This window comes from Taudactylus pleione, unplaced genomic scaffold (genome assembly GCF_031769625.1).
Source record: "Taudactylus pleione unplaced genomic scaffold, aTauple2 ptg000162l, whole genome shotgun sequence".
Taxonomy (NCBI): Eukaryota; Metazoa; Chordata; class Amphibia; order Anura; family Myobatrachidae; genus Taudactylus; species Taudactylus pleione.
Genome location: NW_028284564.1, coordinates 2,553,158 through 2,571,564, shown reverse-complemented (window position 1 = coordinate 2,571,564; position 18,407 = coordinate 2,553,158). Strand labels below are relative to the sequence as shown.

Sequence of the window (18,407 nt, the reverse complement as noted above, 5' to 3'; positions counted from 1 at the left end):
TTGCCTGCCTGTTCGGCTTGTTCCATATGTTGTATGATTCAGTTATTGTGTGTTCTTCTCTCCTTTTATTACTCCGCTTGTTCTCCATCTCCTCTCGGTCTTCATTTTCTAAACTGAGGGCTGATGGGGCATAGAGGGGAAGGAGCTTCACACTTCTAAATTAATTAAAGTGTCGGCTCCAGTTATCCACGCTTCTATACCCCAGCGTAAGCACCTCCGGTGTCCCCTGTGGAATCAGAGAAAAGGATTTACTGGTAGGTACCAAAATCCCATTTTTCAACAGTTCTGTGCTTCATCTAGGGTCAGATAATACAGAATCTGCAATATGTGTACATGATGCATAAACAGACACATGCAAAGGAAGAAAGTAAAATACTAGATGCGGACAAAATGTATACTTTCTTACATGTAGGACAATTTAGACGTATAGAAGAAAAAAAATGATGAACACTCTCTGAGATTGTAAAATGAATTTACATATAGTACATCAGGAAAATAAATAAAAAAAATATTGTAGGTGAATGTTGCAATTCTTCGGCCAGGGCTCCCATGCTTTGTTAAAAGTCTTCAATGAGTTACGAAGGATACTTATGATAAATTCTCGTAAGTGTTGCAAATTGTGTTAAGAACCACTTGCATTGAAGGGATGGAAAGCTGATTCTAGTTCCCCACAATTTCACTAGTGGCAGCTGATACAATTAGCCTATTTTAGTGCAGTGTGGCCACTGGAACATCAAGGGGGAGGAGATGGAACCTGGGAGAGAGTATACTGTACAGTTGTCATTAAGTTTCTAATCTCTAGCCAGAATGCTGAAAGTTTGAGACACAGTACTGCCACCATACAGATTAGAATGTGGAGAAATGAGCCTTCCACAAGGTGTCCTCCCCAGCATCTACTAGTAACATTGAGGGAAATTTTACTCAGTTTTGTTGCTCTTAAACATCACAAGTAAAAAATTATATGTTAGGTCAATAACAAAATAAAATCACTACATGATATTGTAACTATTATTGTGGTCAACTAGTTATTGTGGGGTAACTAGTAAGAGAGAGGTCAACTTCAACCCACCTATGATTTGGAGTCTTGCAAAATCATATGCCGAGGCCACATGTCTCGCCCACCAGCAGTAGCTGTCTGTAACTGGCAGCATCCTCTCGCTGCTCTCTGGCTGCTGCGGCCATTGCTGTTCAGTCCTCAGCTCCTCTTCATACTAGAGTAGCCGGGTGCAATGATGTCACGTCGCGCTGTGTGTGTTCCCGCTGATGGCGCTGAGCAGCCTGAACGTCTGAATGTCTGATGCTAATCACATAGCCACGCAGATTTACAAAAAAAAAGCAGCAGCAACGGCGATTCTAATGGGTGGTCCTTTACACATCTGAACCATCCTGTAGTTTCGTCTATGAGTGCAGGGGGTTGCTTGCTGGGCCGGCAGGCCCCATAAGCCACCGGGCCCAATAGCAAATGCACTCTCTATAGTTACGCCACTGAGTATAATTAATGTTTCATGTGTAATAATATGAATTCATTTATTTGGCATAATATGACCTTGGGGCACTGTATGGCATAATGTGAACTGGAGTCACTATTTGTGGCATAATGTGATCTGGGGACACTACAATATGACAATGTGAACTAGGGCATTGTGTGGCATACTGTGAACTAAGTGCATTGTGGTATAATGTGAACTAGGGCACTACTATGGGTCATAAAATTAACTAGGCCACTACTATGGTGTAAAAAATAAAAACTACTAAGGAGAGGGGTGTCACTAGAATCATTAGGAGCCCCTTGGAAATGTTGCTGTGTAGCCCACTGAGTTCCAGCCAATCATGTGGGGACAATGAAAACATCACCTCTGTACGGGCCTTGGCTAAGTAAAAATAAACTTTGTTTTTCCCACAGTGCCACAGAGACCATCCACTGCTCACCTTCCAGCCATTCATTATTTCACAAAGCAAGCTGTAATGGAGCTTCTGCTGTGGGCAGTGCCAGATCAGCCACATGGCCTAGCATCAGCACATCAAGTAGAGCCTGTCAATTGAATATAATTACAGAGCGTCACATTAAGACTCAGGGGTCTATTTACTAAGCAGTGTTAGGAGACAGAGTGAAAAGTGATAAGAAAGTGATAAGGTGCCAGCCAATCATCTCCCAACTGCCATCTCACAAGCTGTGTTTGAAAAATGACAGTTGGGAGCTGATTCGCTGGCACCTTATCACTTTCTTATAACTTTTCACTCTGTCTCCTAACATTGAATAGTAAATAGACCCCTTATTCTTTATTTTTCTGTACATAACAAGCAAATATCTGCATCATTTACTCTCAAATTAATGTTTTACACTGCATTTCTGCATCTAGGAACTGTTGCATGGGTTCCTCTGCTGAGGTAAATGAATGTCACCCACATAGTGCAACAGAATAGGGCCACCAAGTTATTATGAGAAAAGGTTTTGTTGCCAATCAAAGGGATCTCTGATATTATAATACATGCCTATTATCATTTACAGCTGGTAATCGTAGCTCTTATGCAAATTGGCCTCCATGGTATGTGTTAAAGCTAATGGGAACATGAGGCCTGACTCAGAGATGTACACAATGCCGATACTTTCACAGTTGAGCGATTATCAGTAAACTGTGCATGTGTCTGTCGCACTGCACATGCGTCAAGGTACATTACCAGAGTCACTCGCAGCGACTATTTACTGGCAGTGTGCATGACAGTCAGGGAGCATTTGGGGGAGGTAACGGGGAGTGGCGGTAAAGAACGCAGACATGTTGTGACAATTTTGAAGGTGTGTCACAGCCTGCATCTATAATCCTGTACGCAAGAAAAATGGCTCCAGCATCTCAGTTACTGTGGACATTCTGCGCGACCATAGTGTTACTCAGAAGACCGATAATAGAATGATCTGCAACTGATGCTGCGTCATTTTACACAGATGCTCGGACTTGTAAAGCTGCAGTTGGGCATCTCAATACAATCCCTGGAGTCTGTGATACGTGCATATTTCTCACAGCAGCTGCGGTGGCATTATTGTACAACTCTGATTTAGGCCCCTGGTGCTTTGTCCTCCATGGTGTTTTTGATGAAGCCTGTTATTATGTTCTTCTACTTCAGCAATGTAATATTGCCTTCTTATGTATCTGTAGGTCTCCCAGACTTGGTTCCAGATCCCTACTACATCCAGGCGTCCATTTATGTGCAGAGGATGTCCATGTACAGCCTGAGATGTGCTGCTGAGGAGAACTGTTTGGCAAGGTCAGTCTGACTCATTTTGTGTGAAGATACATTTTCATTTTATGTTCCGAAGAAAAAAAAGATTATTATATAAAGAAAAAACCTGGGCTTTCTTTCCACTGCACAGGCAGGAACCAGCAAAAGCCAGTATCATGCTTGCTGACATTTAGGAGGGGGCAGCCAGGTGGGAGGTGTAGAGCAGCACTTACATCATGTGTATGCCAGGTCACCTTACTAATATAAAGCGGCAGGTCACAATGGGGACAGAGCAGAGACAGATTGGGCAGCAGGCAGTCAGAATTCAAAGGACGAGACTGCATATGTCCTGGGCTCCTCTGATTGGCTGCTGTCCATGAAGGGGCAGAGAGACCTGGGAGAAGGCAGGGACACAGCTGTCTTCACTGCTCTTCTCCCCTAACAAGCATCCACTCGCCATCCTGTGATGGTAAATGGATTATGCGAAGCGAAACAAAAAGCTTATATGAATTGCACTCACCATACAAAAGTATGGTGATGCGATTCAGCCACGGAGCGGGAGTGCCACTGGACAAGTAATGAACTTCTCCACGGAAACTCGCTCTGTAAATGGCAGTAAGCAGAGAAAAGCCCTTTTCTCTGCTCTATGAATAAACCCCTGTTTTGCTAGGCTGTGACATCAACGTAACACTGACATTGAGAAGAAGCAGCAGCCAATAACCCTACAGATAAGAAGCTCCTGCCTGTGTCTATTTCCTTGTCAATGGCTGGTGCTCCATGTGTGGGTGCAAAAGTGCATTAAATATACTGGATGAGTGTCATTATGTGACCCCCTGGCCATTGGCACTCTAGTTCATCATATAGGTTTACTTAACAGTAGCTCTAGCCCTCTATAATCCCTTATCTGCAAGTACTACTAGGGAAAAGCCACCTTTGAGTAGGTTAGGAAGAGTACAATCGAAGGTAAACATACAATAAAGAGAAAACAGAAACTGTATCCACAAAAACACCTAAAAAGTAATTGAGCGCTACTGAGGGAACCCACTTTATTTTTTAGATACATTTTGTTTATCTTTCTATTTTAATAACACTGTAAAGATAAGAAATTCCTGCATTCCTTCCTTGCAGAAAGCATGCAGTGCAATACATGACACATGCGTGTACCCTTTAGACATATTTCTGTAATCGGGGCCTGCCTTACCTTTGTCTGAGAACTGCAAGTAAGCACACAAAGATTTGCTCCATTAATCAGAACTGCTACAAATGGCTAAAAGATGCCCTCATAAAGTTTTGACCAAGTAATAATAAGGCAAAAGTGTGAGTTGATACAAAAGTATAGAACTCTATGGCATACAGTGGCAGTATTGGTATATGGAGTGCTCTACTGAAGCTTCTGTAACTCTACTAAGATGCCGCCGCTAGGAAGTCTAAGCATGGGCCGCACTATCTTGGATCACTGTGTTTGAGCACCACAGTACTATATGGACGTGAAGTACTCAGCTTCGTGGGGGACCTGCCATTATCCTCAATACTGCTTACATACATGAACTGACAGTCCACTGTATGCTTTGCTCCATTTCCACTGCATGTGTATACATAACACTGAGTTCATCTGTCCTCGTTAGGTCTATCCGGCTGGTCTGTCTACTACAATACTTCCCGCTGGTGCCTACTATTGAATGTAATAACTGTGTATACCACAAGATAGTACTTGCAAATATCAACAGGCTGATCCATAACTAATATATGGGGTGATATTATATTGAATTATGGGGACATTTACCCATGATCTTAAAACTTTTTGCAGGATTTCACAAAGGGTTTGGTGATGATGTCATTGACACCAAAATTGTTTATATGTGACACGGTTTGTGTGAAAAACAGATATAACCTGAGAGGTTGACCATTATCGGCCTCTGTGAGTAGACTTGTTTTCTGACCTTTTTTTATCTTTGCCAGTACTTGATTGTATTCCACCGCTGATCTCCATGAAATCTAGAAGAATTTTTCCTGGACCATTCAAGGTCAATGAAATGTGAATTGGAAAAAGATTAGTTATGCATATATTTCATTCTTTGTTCAATACAATTATGTATCCTGAGATTGATGTTTGCAGAAACAATTTATTGATTATTAAAAATAGGATATAAATATCTAAATAAAGCATACGTTTTAATCAGGGGATTATCCCTGAAGTACATTGGTGCATATGAGAAATATATTCAAAAAGGGAGACTCAATCCCAAAGGATTATTATTAAGAAAGTATGAGTTAGGTGTTTCTCTTTGGATCATATGACTGATATTGGATGCTGCATACGTCTATGCACCATTTGATAAAGTATTTTGTTTTGTGTTTTTTATGTGTCTGATTAGTATAGTATTTTATTTATTATCATAAATAATTATTTTTTTAATATTTAGACATACATTTCATATGAATGACAAAAGAGTGCACTAAAAAGGAGTTCCTTCTTCGATGGGATCATCTATAGATCCCTCAGCTTCAAATATGAATCCCCGGTTTTTGCCTGACTTTTCCTCCCTGTATTCCTGTATCACTATGTACTAGACCTACTTGCCTTGGGCTCCCTGGTAGATGGCAGCTGGGAAGGCCCATAAATCTCATTATTACGTCATTCTGGCCCTCCAACTCTACGAATGCTGCAAATCATGACATTATACTGTGGGGGGCGTGAATTACATAATCGAGACCCCAGACCACCCACTTCTCTCAGAAAGTAGTCAGATCAGTGAAACTGGTCCACTCTCGCTGGAGTCCAGAGTGCTCCCTGAGAGTAGTCTAGTATGGTACTAGTACATCAACATACAGTATTTCCTGCTAAATGCATGTGTTATGCAAAATATAACAACATAAAGCAAAGAAAGGGGCATATTTCAGTCTGTGGGGAACACACATTATGCTGGCCCATAAGCAAAAAGTGATTTCTAAAAGTGTGAAAATCATTTTTGATAGAAAATGTCAGTGTTTTATAAAAGGGATTTGTTTTTGCCTCATCAAGTATAATAATGGGGTTACCGCCAGCAATTACCCCTCTATTATACAGTCAGGTCCATAAATATTGGGACATTGACAGAATTTTCATATTTTGTCCTCTATTCACCACCACAATGTCTTTTAAATGAAACAAACAAGATGTGATTTAACTGCAGACTTTCAGATTTAATTTGAGGGTAATTACATCCAAATCAGGTGAACGGTGTAGGAATTACAACGGTTTCTATATGTGCCTCCCACTTTTTAAGGGGCCAAAAGTAATGGGACAAACTAAACAATCCTAAATCTAACTTTCACTTTTTAATACTTTGTTGCAAATCCTTTGCAGGCAATTACAGCCTGAAGTCTGGAATGCATAGACAACACCAGATGCTGGGTTTCATCCCTGGTGATGCTCTGCCAGGCCTCTACTGCAAATGTCTTCAGTTCCTGCTTGTTCTTGGGGCATTTTCCCTTCAGTTTTGTCTTCATCAAGTGAAATGCATGCTCAATCGGATTCAGATCAGGGGATTGACTTGGCCATTGCATAACATTCCACTTTTTAGCCTTAAAAAATGCTTTGGTTGCTTTTGCAGTATGCTTCGGGTCATTGTCCATCTGCACTGTGAAGCGCTGTCCAATGAGTTCTGAAGCATTTGACTGAATATGAGCATATAATATTGGCCGAAACACTTCAGAATTCATTCTGCTGCTTTTGTCAGCAGTCACATCATCAATAAATACAAGGGAACCAGTTCCATTGGCAGCCATACATGCCCACGCCATGACACTACCACCACCATGCTTCACTGATGAGGTGGTATGTTTTGGATCATGAGCAGTTCCTTTCCTTCTCTTCTCTGGTACAAGTTGATCTTTGTCTCATCTGTCAATAGGATGTTGTTCCAGAACTGTAATGGCTTTTTTAGATGTTGTTTGGCAAACTCTAATCTGGTCTTCCTGTTTTTGTGGCTCACCAATGGTTTGCATCTTGTGGTGAACCCTCTATATTCACTCTTGTGAAGTCTTCTCTTGATTGTTGACTTTGACACATATACATCTAACTCCTGGAGAGTGTTCTTGATTTGGCCAACTGTTGTGAAGGGGTTTTTCTTCACCAGGGAAATAATTATTTTGTCATCCACCACAGTTGTTTTCCGTGGTCTTCCGGGTCTTTTGGTGTTGCTGAGCTCTCCGGTGCAGTCTTTCTTTTTAAGAATGTGCCAAACAGTTGATTTGGCCACACCTAATGTTTTTGCTATCTCTCTGATGTGTTTGTTTTGATTTTTCAGCCTAATGATGGCTTGCTTCACTGATAGTGACAGCTCTTTGGATCTCATATTGAGTGTTGACAGCAACTGATTCCAAATGCAAATGTCACACCTAGAATCAACTCCAGACCTTTTACCTGCTTAATTGATAATGAAATAATGAGGGAATAGCCCACACCTGTCCATGAAATAGCTTTTGAGTTGATAGTCCCATTACTTTTGGCCCCTTAAAAAGTGGGAGGCACATATAGAAACAGTTGTAATACCTACACCGTTCACCCGATTTGGATGTAATTACCCTCAAATTAAATCTGAAAGTCTGCAGTTAAAGCACATCTTGTTTGTTTCATTTCAAAACCATTGTCGTGGTGAATAGAGGCCAAAATCTGAAAATTCTGTCAATGTCCCAATATTTATGGACCTGACTGTATATATATATATATATATTAAAGTGTAAATATTCAAATTACTTTTTCTTATTCGTAAAAAAACAAAGGTACTTGTTAATTACTAGGCACCATTATAGGTCACCAGTTCTTTTATTTGAACTGCTGTTTCAAATCTCCCGCTGCCTGGCCCAAGTAAGTGAATAATGTATAATGTCAGCAGAGTATTTGCAAACAATGGTTTAAGTGGAAGAACAATGCATCTCTGGTGGAAGTGGTGTCCATATGATTGACAGGTACAAAATTAAAAATGACTGCATTTTTAATAAATGGTCGGTCCCAGAGGAGGAGCCATAACCAGGAAGCGGACATGATTGTGAGTGACCTGTATTTTGGTAGCCCAGCCCCGATCAGCCCATCCACTGCAAAATTAAAATAAACACAAAGTAAGAGGCCCCCTATTGCCAACGCACCCCCACTGCAGACTCTCTGCGCCCTGCAAGTGTCATTTCAAAACCTGAAACTCCTCTGGCTACAAAGAGCTCAAAAGCTAAGAGGGAGTGAAGGAAGGGTCAAGGCACCATTTAAACAAAGAAAAAAAGACACTGGCTTAGGCATTTGGGACCAACCAGCCTGACCATGGGCCCATTACAGAGAAGTAACTACTGTATAAATTGCTAGAGCCCATAATAAATGCATGAAATCAGCTGTTGGACCTGTTAGAAGATCTCTGCATAGTCTCAGCTTTATCGAACCCGACTAGGGTCTGGACACAAACTGTCTGTCCAGTAATTTAGTAATACACCCTGTACTTTGTTCTCAGTCTGTGGCTTGAGTTTGGGCTTGGCAATGGGAATGAATGGTGTGGGTGCACCTAGAGAAGAGGCATTGTACAGGAGAAGGAAGTTCATCTCTTAGACTGTTTTTTAAAGTGAGAAGCACCATGAATGTCATCCGCAGCAATTACTGGACCAAAGAAGGTCAAGCACTTCATGCAGTGTGAGCTATTCTCTGGTGTGGTGAGCCCATACAGCATTGCAGGCAACACAAAACTCTCATTATCAGCAAGACCAGGGCATCCTTCACAAAAAGATGACCTTGCAGAGGGATGCCATCATAAAGGTCAGTTCATCATGCATGGCAAAGAATGATTTAAAGTCATGAGGCATTACCCTCAACTAAAAGGGCCATCTAGTGAGGACAATATGGGACAGGCATTGGCAGAGATCATAATTATCACATCATCACAGAGCTCCATCAAATTCCATCACAACAAGATGACTACACCATCAGGGACTTCAGAGTCGGCAAGTGTGACATGGAGGTCATTGCCACATTTGTACACCACAACATGGGCCGCCTATAAAGGAACTTGTGATTTTTCTTACAGGCAAAGACCAATTCTAACAGTTGATTCTTCATTTGGGCATACCATGACTTAGTGAGGGTCCTGGAAGAAAAAGCAATGGGTTTGCTGCACTGCATACAAACAGCATCAAGTCCGTGTTGAGAGGCATCTGTAGATATGAGAATCAGGAGGTGAACATCAAAGCACTGCGGTATAGGGCTACTGGCCAGCACAATAACTTCAAATATATACTGGGTATATGTTGCTTTTGACAATTAAAATATAAATGTTAAAAAAAACGATAAATAGGATTTATGATAATAATGCCTGTAATATTACAGGCACCATTATCAGCATAAAGCTGTGATTCTAATGTGTGGGGGACAACCCCGTTAATTCTCTAACCTAATTGGGCCTATTATCCCATTTATCAAAATAATGTATACAGTACCAAATGTAAATTGTATTACACAATATTTTTTTGTGTGTGTTTCTGTTTTTTTTTCTATGTACTGTACACATAATTTCCAAGATTTAAAAGACTCACCCTGGAAGGAAGGAAATGTAAAGTTTTCAGGGGAGTAATATTTTAATTTATATTTTAATTGTCAAAAGTGCCATATACCCAGTATATATTTGAAGTTTTTATTGTATTTGTTGGGTTTTGAGGTGCCAATCTCATTTTAGTGGTGTATAGGTTGCAATTTGAATGTGCGCACAGTAGGATACTAATTTTTTTTGAATATCGTATACTGGCCAGCATAGACTTGAGACAGGAGATTGCTGCATAGGGACAATCCATCCAACATCACTCAGTGTCATTATGCTGGGGCTGGCGGAGTGGAGCACTGACCTCAAAGCAGTGTGAAAGGAATTTTGAAAGGTAGCTTCTCATAGCCAGGAAGCACTGTAGACCAAGCTTGTTCGTCGAAGTAGGCATTTGTTATATAGCCAGTATCTTGGTTGGGTCTGGTTTGACACCCTTTGAGGTTGGGAGGTGTCCCACATATGGAACTTCCAACACTCTGCAACTGCACTTGTCAGGGTTTAACTTCAGTTTGATCACATGGATGTTCTGCAAGTTTATTGCGGCAAATATTGTATTCCTCTATGGAATTTAGGATGTCATCCAAAATGATACACATTGGTACACCTTCAAGAGATGCTCCATGTACCACTGGAAAACTCCACTGCCATTGCATTATACCATAGGGCATTCTGATGAAGGCATATCTACCCACTAGTGTCATGAATGTTGTAAGCATAGATGATTTTTTTATCAAAAGTAATCTGCAAGAATCCACACTTGGCATCCAGAGTCGTGAATATGTTTGCATTTGGGCATGTCAACAATAACTTGTTTCACAGTTTTAAGACGGTGATGTGGTCTCGCAAAGGCCTTATTCATGTACTCTGTGCCACAGCTTGCCGGAGCCCGGTGTTTACATATCCGGTCCGGCGGCGCTATTCTCCTGAGGCTGCAGCAGTCATGCCCGTCAGCACCTGCCGTAGTAATGTGCTTTTGGCTTCTGGCTGCTGGCTTCTTCTCACTACTCCCAGCAGATGTTACATAGTGGCCGCGTCTCCCATAGAGATGTGCATGCTGCTTTGTTTAAAATCTAAAGGGAAATGTGCGCCAAACTGATTTCACGCTGACACACAAACTGAACTCTTCCCTATAAAAGGAAGTCTCTGGGCGCTATTCAGTGCGAGAATATTAGGCTCCATTCCTAAACTCCAGCGTTGTGCCCAGTGCAAATTAAAGTGTTTCCTGGTTCTTACCATTTGCTATACATTTGACCTGATTCTGTTCAACCCCCTGGTACTGCATCTAGTTATTCCTGGTATTGACTTTGACTATCCATTATCTGCTCGCTCCCTGGTACTGCATTCGCCTGTCTGGCTATGACCCATTTCTGATGACCACGCACCAGTTCACTCCACAGCGGCAAGCCTCTGCCTAATATCAGTTCCTATATACCAACAACGCATACCTTGAAACCCAGACTGAGGGCTACGACCTGCATAGTGGGTGCAGCCAAGTCCAAATGCCTTTGCAGGGGTTAAAGCCTCCGATCCGTTAAACTTGACGCCTCAGTTCTGGGTATACGCCAGCTCCACACTATCCACCTTAGATTTGTGACACTCTGGGTCAAAGTAGATGTGCATAGAGTCATCTTTATTCTCTGCAGCAACCATGGACAATATCCACTAAGTGGCTTCCACAGCAGGTGCAATGACCCCTAATGCAATCATGTAGTTAAGTTCCACTATTACCTTGTCCTTCATGGTGAGAGCTATATGTCTGGGGAAACACACACTGGGTTGGACGGACTCGTCCAAACGCATATGATAAGTCACTGGCAATTTTCTAATAGTAATAGAACCAAACAAGTCTGCAAAGTCCGTCAATTCTGGAAGGTACTGTTGAATAGTATGCATTTTAGCATGTAGAGGGATTAGTCCCAGATTTATACTATCTGGCATACCCAGAAGCCAATGAACATCTATGTCCACTATTTCAAACTGAAGGGGAGTATAACCACCATCTAACCATCATAGGCAATGGCTGGCGGGATGGAGGAGTTACCTTGACATGATGTTACATTTAACGCTAGTGTCAATTTTAATTTTGATGGTGTTATTGGTCTTCCTGGCTGTTATGGTGGTAAATATTTCTCCATTTTCAGTCCTAAAGTCAATACTTTCACAGTGAAATCTGCATCTGTCGTAGTTTCTGGTGCAGCCTCCACAGTGTTAGCCCTGTGCGGATTCGCTACTGAAGCGTGCAACATGAGGCTGTCTTCATTCTTAGGAGGGAATTTAATTGAATGCAATGTTGAATAACACAGTGAATGAGTGCCCAGAGCTATTCAATTGGTCACGTTGTAAATCCACGCCTAGAGGATTTCTTCTTAGACATGGATCTGATTGCAAAGTGATTAATTTTGCCAAAAGCATTGCAATGTTTGTCAATGGACACTTTTGTTAGATTGCTCATGCATCATACAGATGTGTATGGCAGACTAATCTTAGCCCCTTTTCACATAGTAAGTGCACAGATGTTTCATCATTGTAAGTCCCACAAACAATCTTGTCTGCGATGAGCTCACTTATAGGTGCACCATAATCACATTTCTTGGCTAACAACTTCCACTTGGCAGAATATGACTGAATACTCTCAGAGGGGCTATGCCCTGTGGTATAGAAAGGGGATGTAGTTATGAGACCGGCGGCTGTGATGCAATCAAGGGGAAGCCCGACAAGGGACTTAAGATAGGTGTTGAAATACCGATGCCTATCTTAATGTCGACGCCGGAACACAGAAGGATGGCTGTCCAAATGAGGAAAGTCCGGGGCGCCCTTAGTGTTAGCCACGAGGGGTGGGGTGGAGGGTTAGGTTTAGGTAGTGTAGCAGGGTTAGCGTTAGGTTTTTTGGGGGGAGGTTAGGGTTAGAGACCCCTACGGGGGAGGGTTAGGGTTAGGCACCACTAGGGGGGTTAGGCACCACTAGGGGGGTTAGGGTTAGGCAGTAAGGGGGGAGCGTTAGGATTAGGCATGCAGGGGGGGAGACTTAGGTTTAGGCACTAATGGGGAGGGTTAGGGTTAGGGGGAGAAGGAGGGAGGGTAAGTATACCAGGATACCAACCATGTCAGGATACCAACCATCAGGATGTCGCTGTCGGTATTGTGACAGGAGGCATCCCGACAGCTGGCATTACATACCCATTCCATAGAAAGTATGTTCGGTAGCAACTGCAAATCCTAGAAGCACTGTAAGATGTATGGTATTTAATAAATTATATTTTAAAGGTTCATTGAAACATCCCTATAATAAAGTTAAAAGAACATTAATGATGGCAATAACATTAATTCAATTTGGTTGGAATATTTAAAATTTGAGCAAAAATATTTCAACGTTCAACAAGTCCAAAATTTCCAACTTTCATGTAAGAATGACATTTATTCAGAGAAAATATTTTGTTAAAGAAAAATAAAAACATACTGCACATTAAACATATGTACAGTAATAGCATAAAGATACCTTTATGTACTGTATTCCACTTCTTGAAATTATGCCACAGATACTTTTACAGCCAATTAATTTAATTAATTCATAAGGAGCAATTTTGTTGAAAGAGGGTTAGAGGGATTGGCTCAAAAAATATAACTTACAAAGTTTTTGTTTATACTTTAGCCTATTAGACCTAGCCAGCAGGTTATTTGTAATTGTATAGAAGAAATACAGTATGTCACTATAAGCCCTGTAGAAGGCTAGACACTCTATGGGGAAAAATGCCACAGTGCTGGAAAACGTCTACAAATGAGTATGAAATGAGATAAACAGCGACTAGCCATGACGTGATAAGTATTGTAGGATCAGGCTCTGTGGAAGAATGTGTCGGAAGCCCTCCAAGTAATATTTCATCATCACTGTTCCCTGTAGACCCGGCTCAGCTGGAGCTTAGAACAGGCTGTCTGCTTTTATTCTTAAACTCATGAATCTGAACAATGTTTATTTTTAAATGTGAAATTTACTATGTATGAGTGCACTTCCCTCCATAAGATGTGACATCACAGTGGTCCTGTCTATAAGGATCACATATTGTACGTGCGCAGTCACATAGCAGAAGAGGGGAGCTGGGGCACAATTAGTTCATTTTAGATTGTGACTCACTCGACTCCAGTATGTCTGAAAAATAATTACATAACCATATTTCTTTTGGCAACATATCCCCTAGCAAGAATGTGGAGCAACTGATAAACCAACCCACTCTTATTTGTAATACTATGTATTGTGATGTGTATATAGTCGATGAGTTCTCGGATACATGGTATAGGCATACATATTTGCTAAGGTGCCTAAGGTGTCACTGTGTATTTATAGTCACTGTGTCCCCCATATTATGGCCGATGCAGGCTAACATAAAGATGCCCACTTCCCCTTGCACTCATCCAAAATACCTTGCAAATCTGTGAAAAATATCGGTACCATCAAGTAACATTGGAGCCTCACACACAATAGCACAAGGTCAGACCTTACTCAGAAATTGCTGATCTTCCAGTACGCAGTGAAAGCTCAAGCTGCATATGCCATCGAAGTGGCTAAGTTATGCACGTCCCTGTAACGGCGTTTAAACGGACAGGTACATCTGCTTTTCGCCGACCACCCCCCCAAACACTCACTTTCTATTAATCACTCTGCTATGGGTCTGCATCATCTCTGCGATCAGAGTATGATCACAGTGGTACCTTTGCGCACTGCGATGCATTCGCAGTACGCAACAGTCGACCGCCTGTGTGCATAATCACAATAGCGATCCCTAATGAATCAGGCCCCAGGACCAATAGCTTCACCTATAGCACAGTCGCTTTTCCCATAGAGCAAAACATGCTTACTGATATGCAGATCCCCCTAGGATATACTGTAAGTGATAACTGAACACCTAACAAGGCAAGGTATTACAAGAACCACCTGAGATATAATTCCCCGGTAAAGTGAGTAATACACAAAATGCAGATAACTGACAATATGCACTGTACAAGGTATACACTTGGGAATCAACACTAGATAAAAAAAATGTTGATTAAATAGATGTTAAATAACAGTAAACATATTAGAAATGAGCAAAAAAAGTCAAGGCAACAAGCTAACATAAATATCCAAAGGTAAGCCGAGGTCAAAACACAATAGAACAAACAGTGAGCAGGGAAGAATCACAGAAGTTTCTTCTATCACTGGCAGTGAGCTCAGCCCCTTCCTCCCTTTTAAAATGAATGAACCCAATGAAAAACACTCCTGCACTAATTGTCTCACTGAATAATTACCTGGCTTCCTAATAAATATTCAAAAGACAGCTTAGTTCTAACACCACCAGGAAAAACATGGTGGTGCCCATGCAGTGATTCACTGACAGGTGAAGGACACACTGATGGATAAAGAATTAGCCGATGACAGTTAAACTGCATTTATATATTTAAGAACGCCACTGACTAGGGGAGCAGAAAAATGAAACTCAAGACTGGCTATGGACCACTGTTTGTAAGACCAATTTAAGACACTTGACTTTGGTTCTTAGACTTGTTATGTTATAGGTAACATACAGATAATTGATCAATACCCATCAATCTATTTCAAATGTATTACTATACGTTTTGAGTCATATCTGCACTTGTACGATGACTTATTTACTGCCTGTAGTGTCCTTTAAACTGGCAATTTAAAGTTGCATAATAAATTATACATTGTAATTATTCCCTTTTAATAAGGTGTTAAATACAATTTTACTAATATTAAGGTTCTATCTACTTTGGGTAAATCAGCTACACAAACTACCAGCAAAACATAATACAAATTCCTGAACAATGCAAGATTGCCCTGAGATCAGGGGTCTAATAGTTTATTTTCAAAAGATACGCAACCTCTGGCTCTCAATTTGGCGTGCAACTAAAGCAACATGTCTTGCCAGCTCCTGGCACACAGGTTGCCTAAGTCTGATTTATTAACTGTTAAACCTGGCATTTTCTCACATTCAAACGTTTGTGGTTCTTTTTATTCTCTCTCAGAACTATGTAGTTGCATATAAAGGCTTTCAGTTGAGTGGGGAAATGGATAGACACAAGATCAATGATCAACTCCCTAGGGATGGAAAGGAAGGGAGATTTACATGTTTGGCATCTTACACTAATGTCAATTTATACTTACAGTATCTGTCCCTGGCCATGGAGTGCTGCTTGTAGTTGGCTGTTATGGTAATGTTGTACAGGAGACAGACCTTAGATGAAGGATAGATGTTACTAGGTTCCATAGATTGTGTATGAGGGAACTGTGGTAGTAGGCAGACATACTGTATGTAAGAATTGCCGGGAGTTGCAAAAAAATATAAATGTGTTGGAGAGAGAGCAAGTTTAAAGAGAAGGATTGTGTGTGGTTTAGGAGTAGCAAAATAGTGTTCGAAGCATGGGTATAGCTATAGTGGGTACAAGGGTGCCATTGCTATGGGGTCCACCTCTGGGGCCTGACCCAACTGCACCCAGGTCATAAAGTTGTCTACCAGGTTTCCAGAATTGCCTGGTGAGTACTTTGTAGCATAATGTGAAGCGAGGGCACTGTGTGGCATGTGTACTGGCATTAGTACAATGTGGCATATTGTTAACTTTGGGCACTACAATGTGACACAATGGGCATGATTCCGAGTCACATGTTTATTCATACAGAGACAGCCACTTGGAGCATCCTGCAGAGGTACAGTTCCGCCTTGGTGAGTCTGGCAGGTGCAGCTTCTTCGTCCGAGTCTGGCCTCCTATGTGAGTGGCTGTGCATCTTTGGATGCAGCTATTTACAGCAACATGCCCGAAACTAGAGCACAACTATTGGGCATAAAATGAACGGCTGTGGAGAGGGTGTTTCTCTAGAAGGGGGGAAGGGGCCCATAGGCGTATTTGTAATGGGTGCAGGGTGTACACAGGCCCGTGCCCCACACCCATAATATACTTACCTTGCTCCGGCTAGCGGGTCCCTCCGCTGGCACCATCTTCCCTGTGACATATTCAGGAAGATGGCACTGCGCAGTGACAGCAAAGACTCTGGCATTGTGCCATAGCCTTTGCTCTGTGGTGCGCATATGCCATCTTCCCGAATCTCATTGTGAAGATGGCGTCGCAGAGGAGGAAGGACCTGCTTGCTGTATCGAGGCAAGTGGACTGGCTAGGGGGGGCCTGCTGCTCATTTGAGGGAGTCCACTGCACACAGGCCGCCTCGAACATTAATATGTCCCTGTATTTTGTTTATAGCAATTTTGAGGGTGAATCTCAAGTCTGAAACACAAAATATATCAGGAAGCGCTGCAATTTGGTCAAATTACTCACACATTTATGCAATTAATTTTTACAATTTTTTAAAAATACATATAATAAAAATGAAAAAAAATGGCCACAATTATTCAGGAAAGACAATATAATAGGATATATCCATAAAATTCACAGATACAGCAACATACATATAATATTGGCTCAGTCAAGTTGGCATATACATATATCTAAACTATTACTTGTTCTTAGAGCCAAAAAAACATCAGTAGGTAACTATCAATTAATTAAAAATAGCTCCACAGTTCTCTTACAAAAATAGAGAAATGCCCATGCAAGTTTTAGTTGCTGGTATATATGTTTCCTTATTTGACTGAAAAAGACATTCAATTAAATCTGCACAAGTCTGATGACTACTCGTTGTGGATTAGCTCTCCTTTAAGTGAATATGGCTTATTCAATACTCCGGTTTAGGAAAAACATATATACATAGTGATTTGTTGCTGTTTATATAAGAGATTTCTTTTGATACTCCTTCTCCCTTGTAATGCACTTGTCGAACTGAGAAAATAAATTGATTTATTCAGTATTTTCACAGGCAGTTATCATACTGGAATCACAGGCAGTTTCTACACTTGAATCACTTCCCCTTCACCTTCACAAGGGAAGTTAGCAATCTGCTCCTTTTAATTTGGTGTATCGATAGTAACTACACCAGTATTCATTCCAGACAGTCCAATCAATTAGCACACAGTTTATAAGCCGCTTAGGTATGATGGATTCCCTTGTGCCCAATTCCTGGTAGCATCTTTTATGCACCCTTATATGGTCATCTCTGACCCCACTCCCATTGAATAAAAACGCAACACACTATAGCTGGCGGAAGAAGATCCAATTTATTTAATACTTCCATAAAGTTGGTGGCCCAGGAAAAGCAATTGCAAACATACTATTCAATTTGGTAATAGGGGTGGAAACTCCTACCCACCCCCTTCATAGGTGGGCCCATCAGAGCCCACCAGTTCCAACGGACTGGGTTCTCCAATCCTATTGACCGTGAAGCCAAGACTTCCTCAGTCACCACTCCTCCCTCACTAGCGGGGTGACGGTCCGAGTTTGGGCCTAGTGCCCCCACTATGTTCAGCTTGGGAGGAGCCTTCACGTTCCACCATCCAACAAAGGGGGCCGTGACACTACCAGCAGCACTGCTGCCAACATCGGCACGGTGTCATACACCAACACAGGTGTCTTCTGCCCGTCATGAGGCAATCCATTTCCGGAAACGTGCCTAATCACTACACACCCCGGAGGACATATCATTCTCCCATCATGTCATTGACAACGTACCTTGATTATCAAGTTTGCAATTGCATTTCCCGC

The 18,407-nt window shown here is 41.6% G+C and overlaps 1 protein-coding gene across 2 annotated transcripts in view; it reads left to right on the top strand.

Annotated features, from left to right (window-relative positions):
* Positions 1-18,407, top strand: part of LOX (lysyl oxidase) — a 115,356-nt gene that overhangs the window by 57,854 nt on the left and 39,095 nt on the right. For both annotated transcript variants that reach the window (XM_088475156.1, XM_088475155.1), the window contains exon 2: positions 3,153-3,261. In XM_088475156.1, the coding sequence (XP_088331282.1) occupies positions 3,153-3,261 (109 nt within the window). The remainder of the gene's footprint in view (positions 1-3,152; positions 3,262-18,407) is intronic.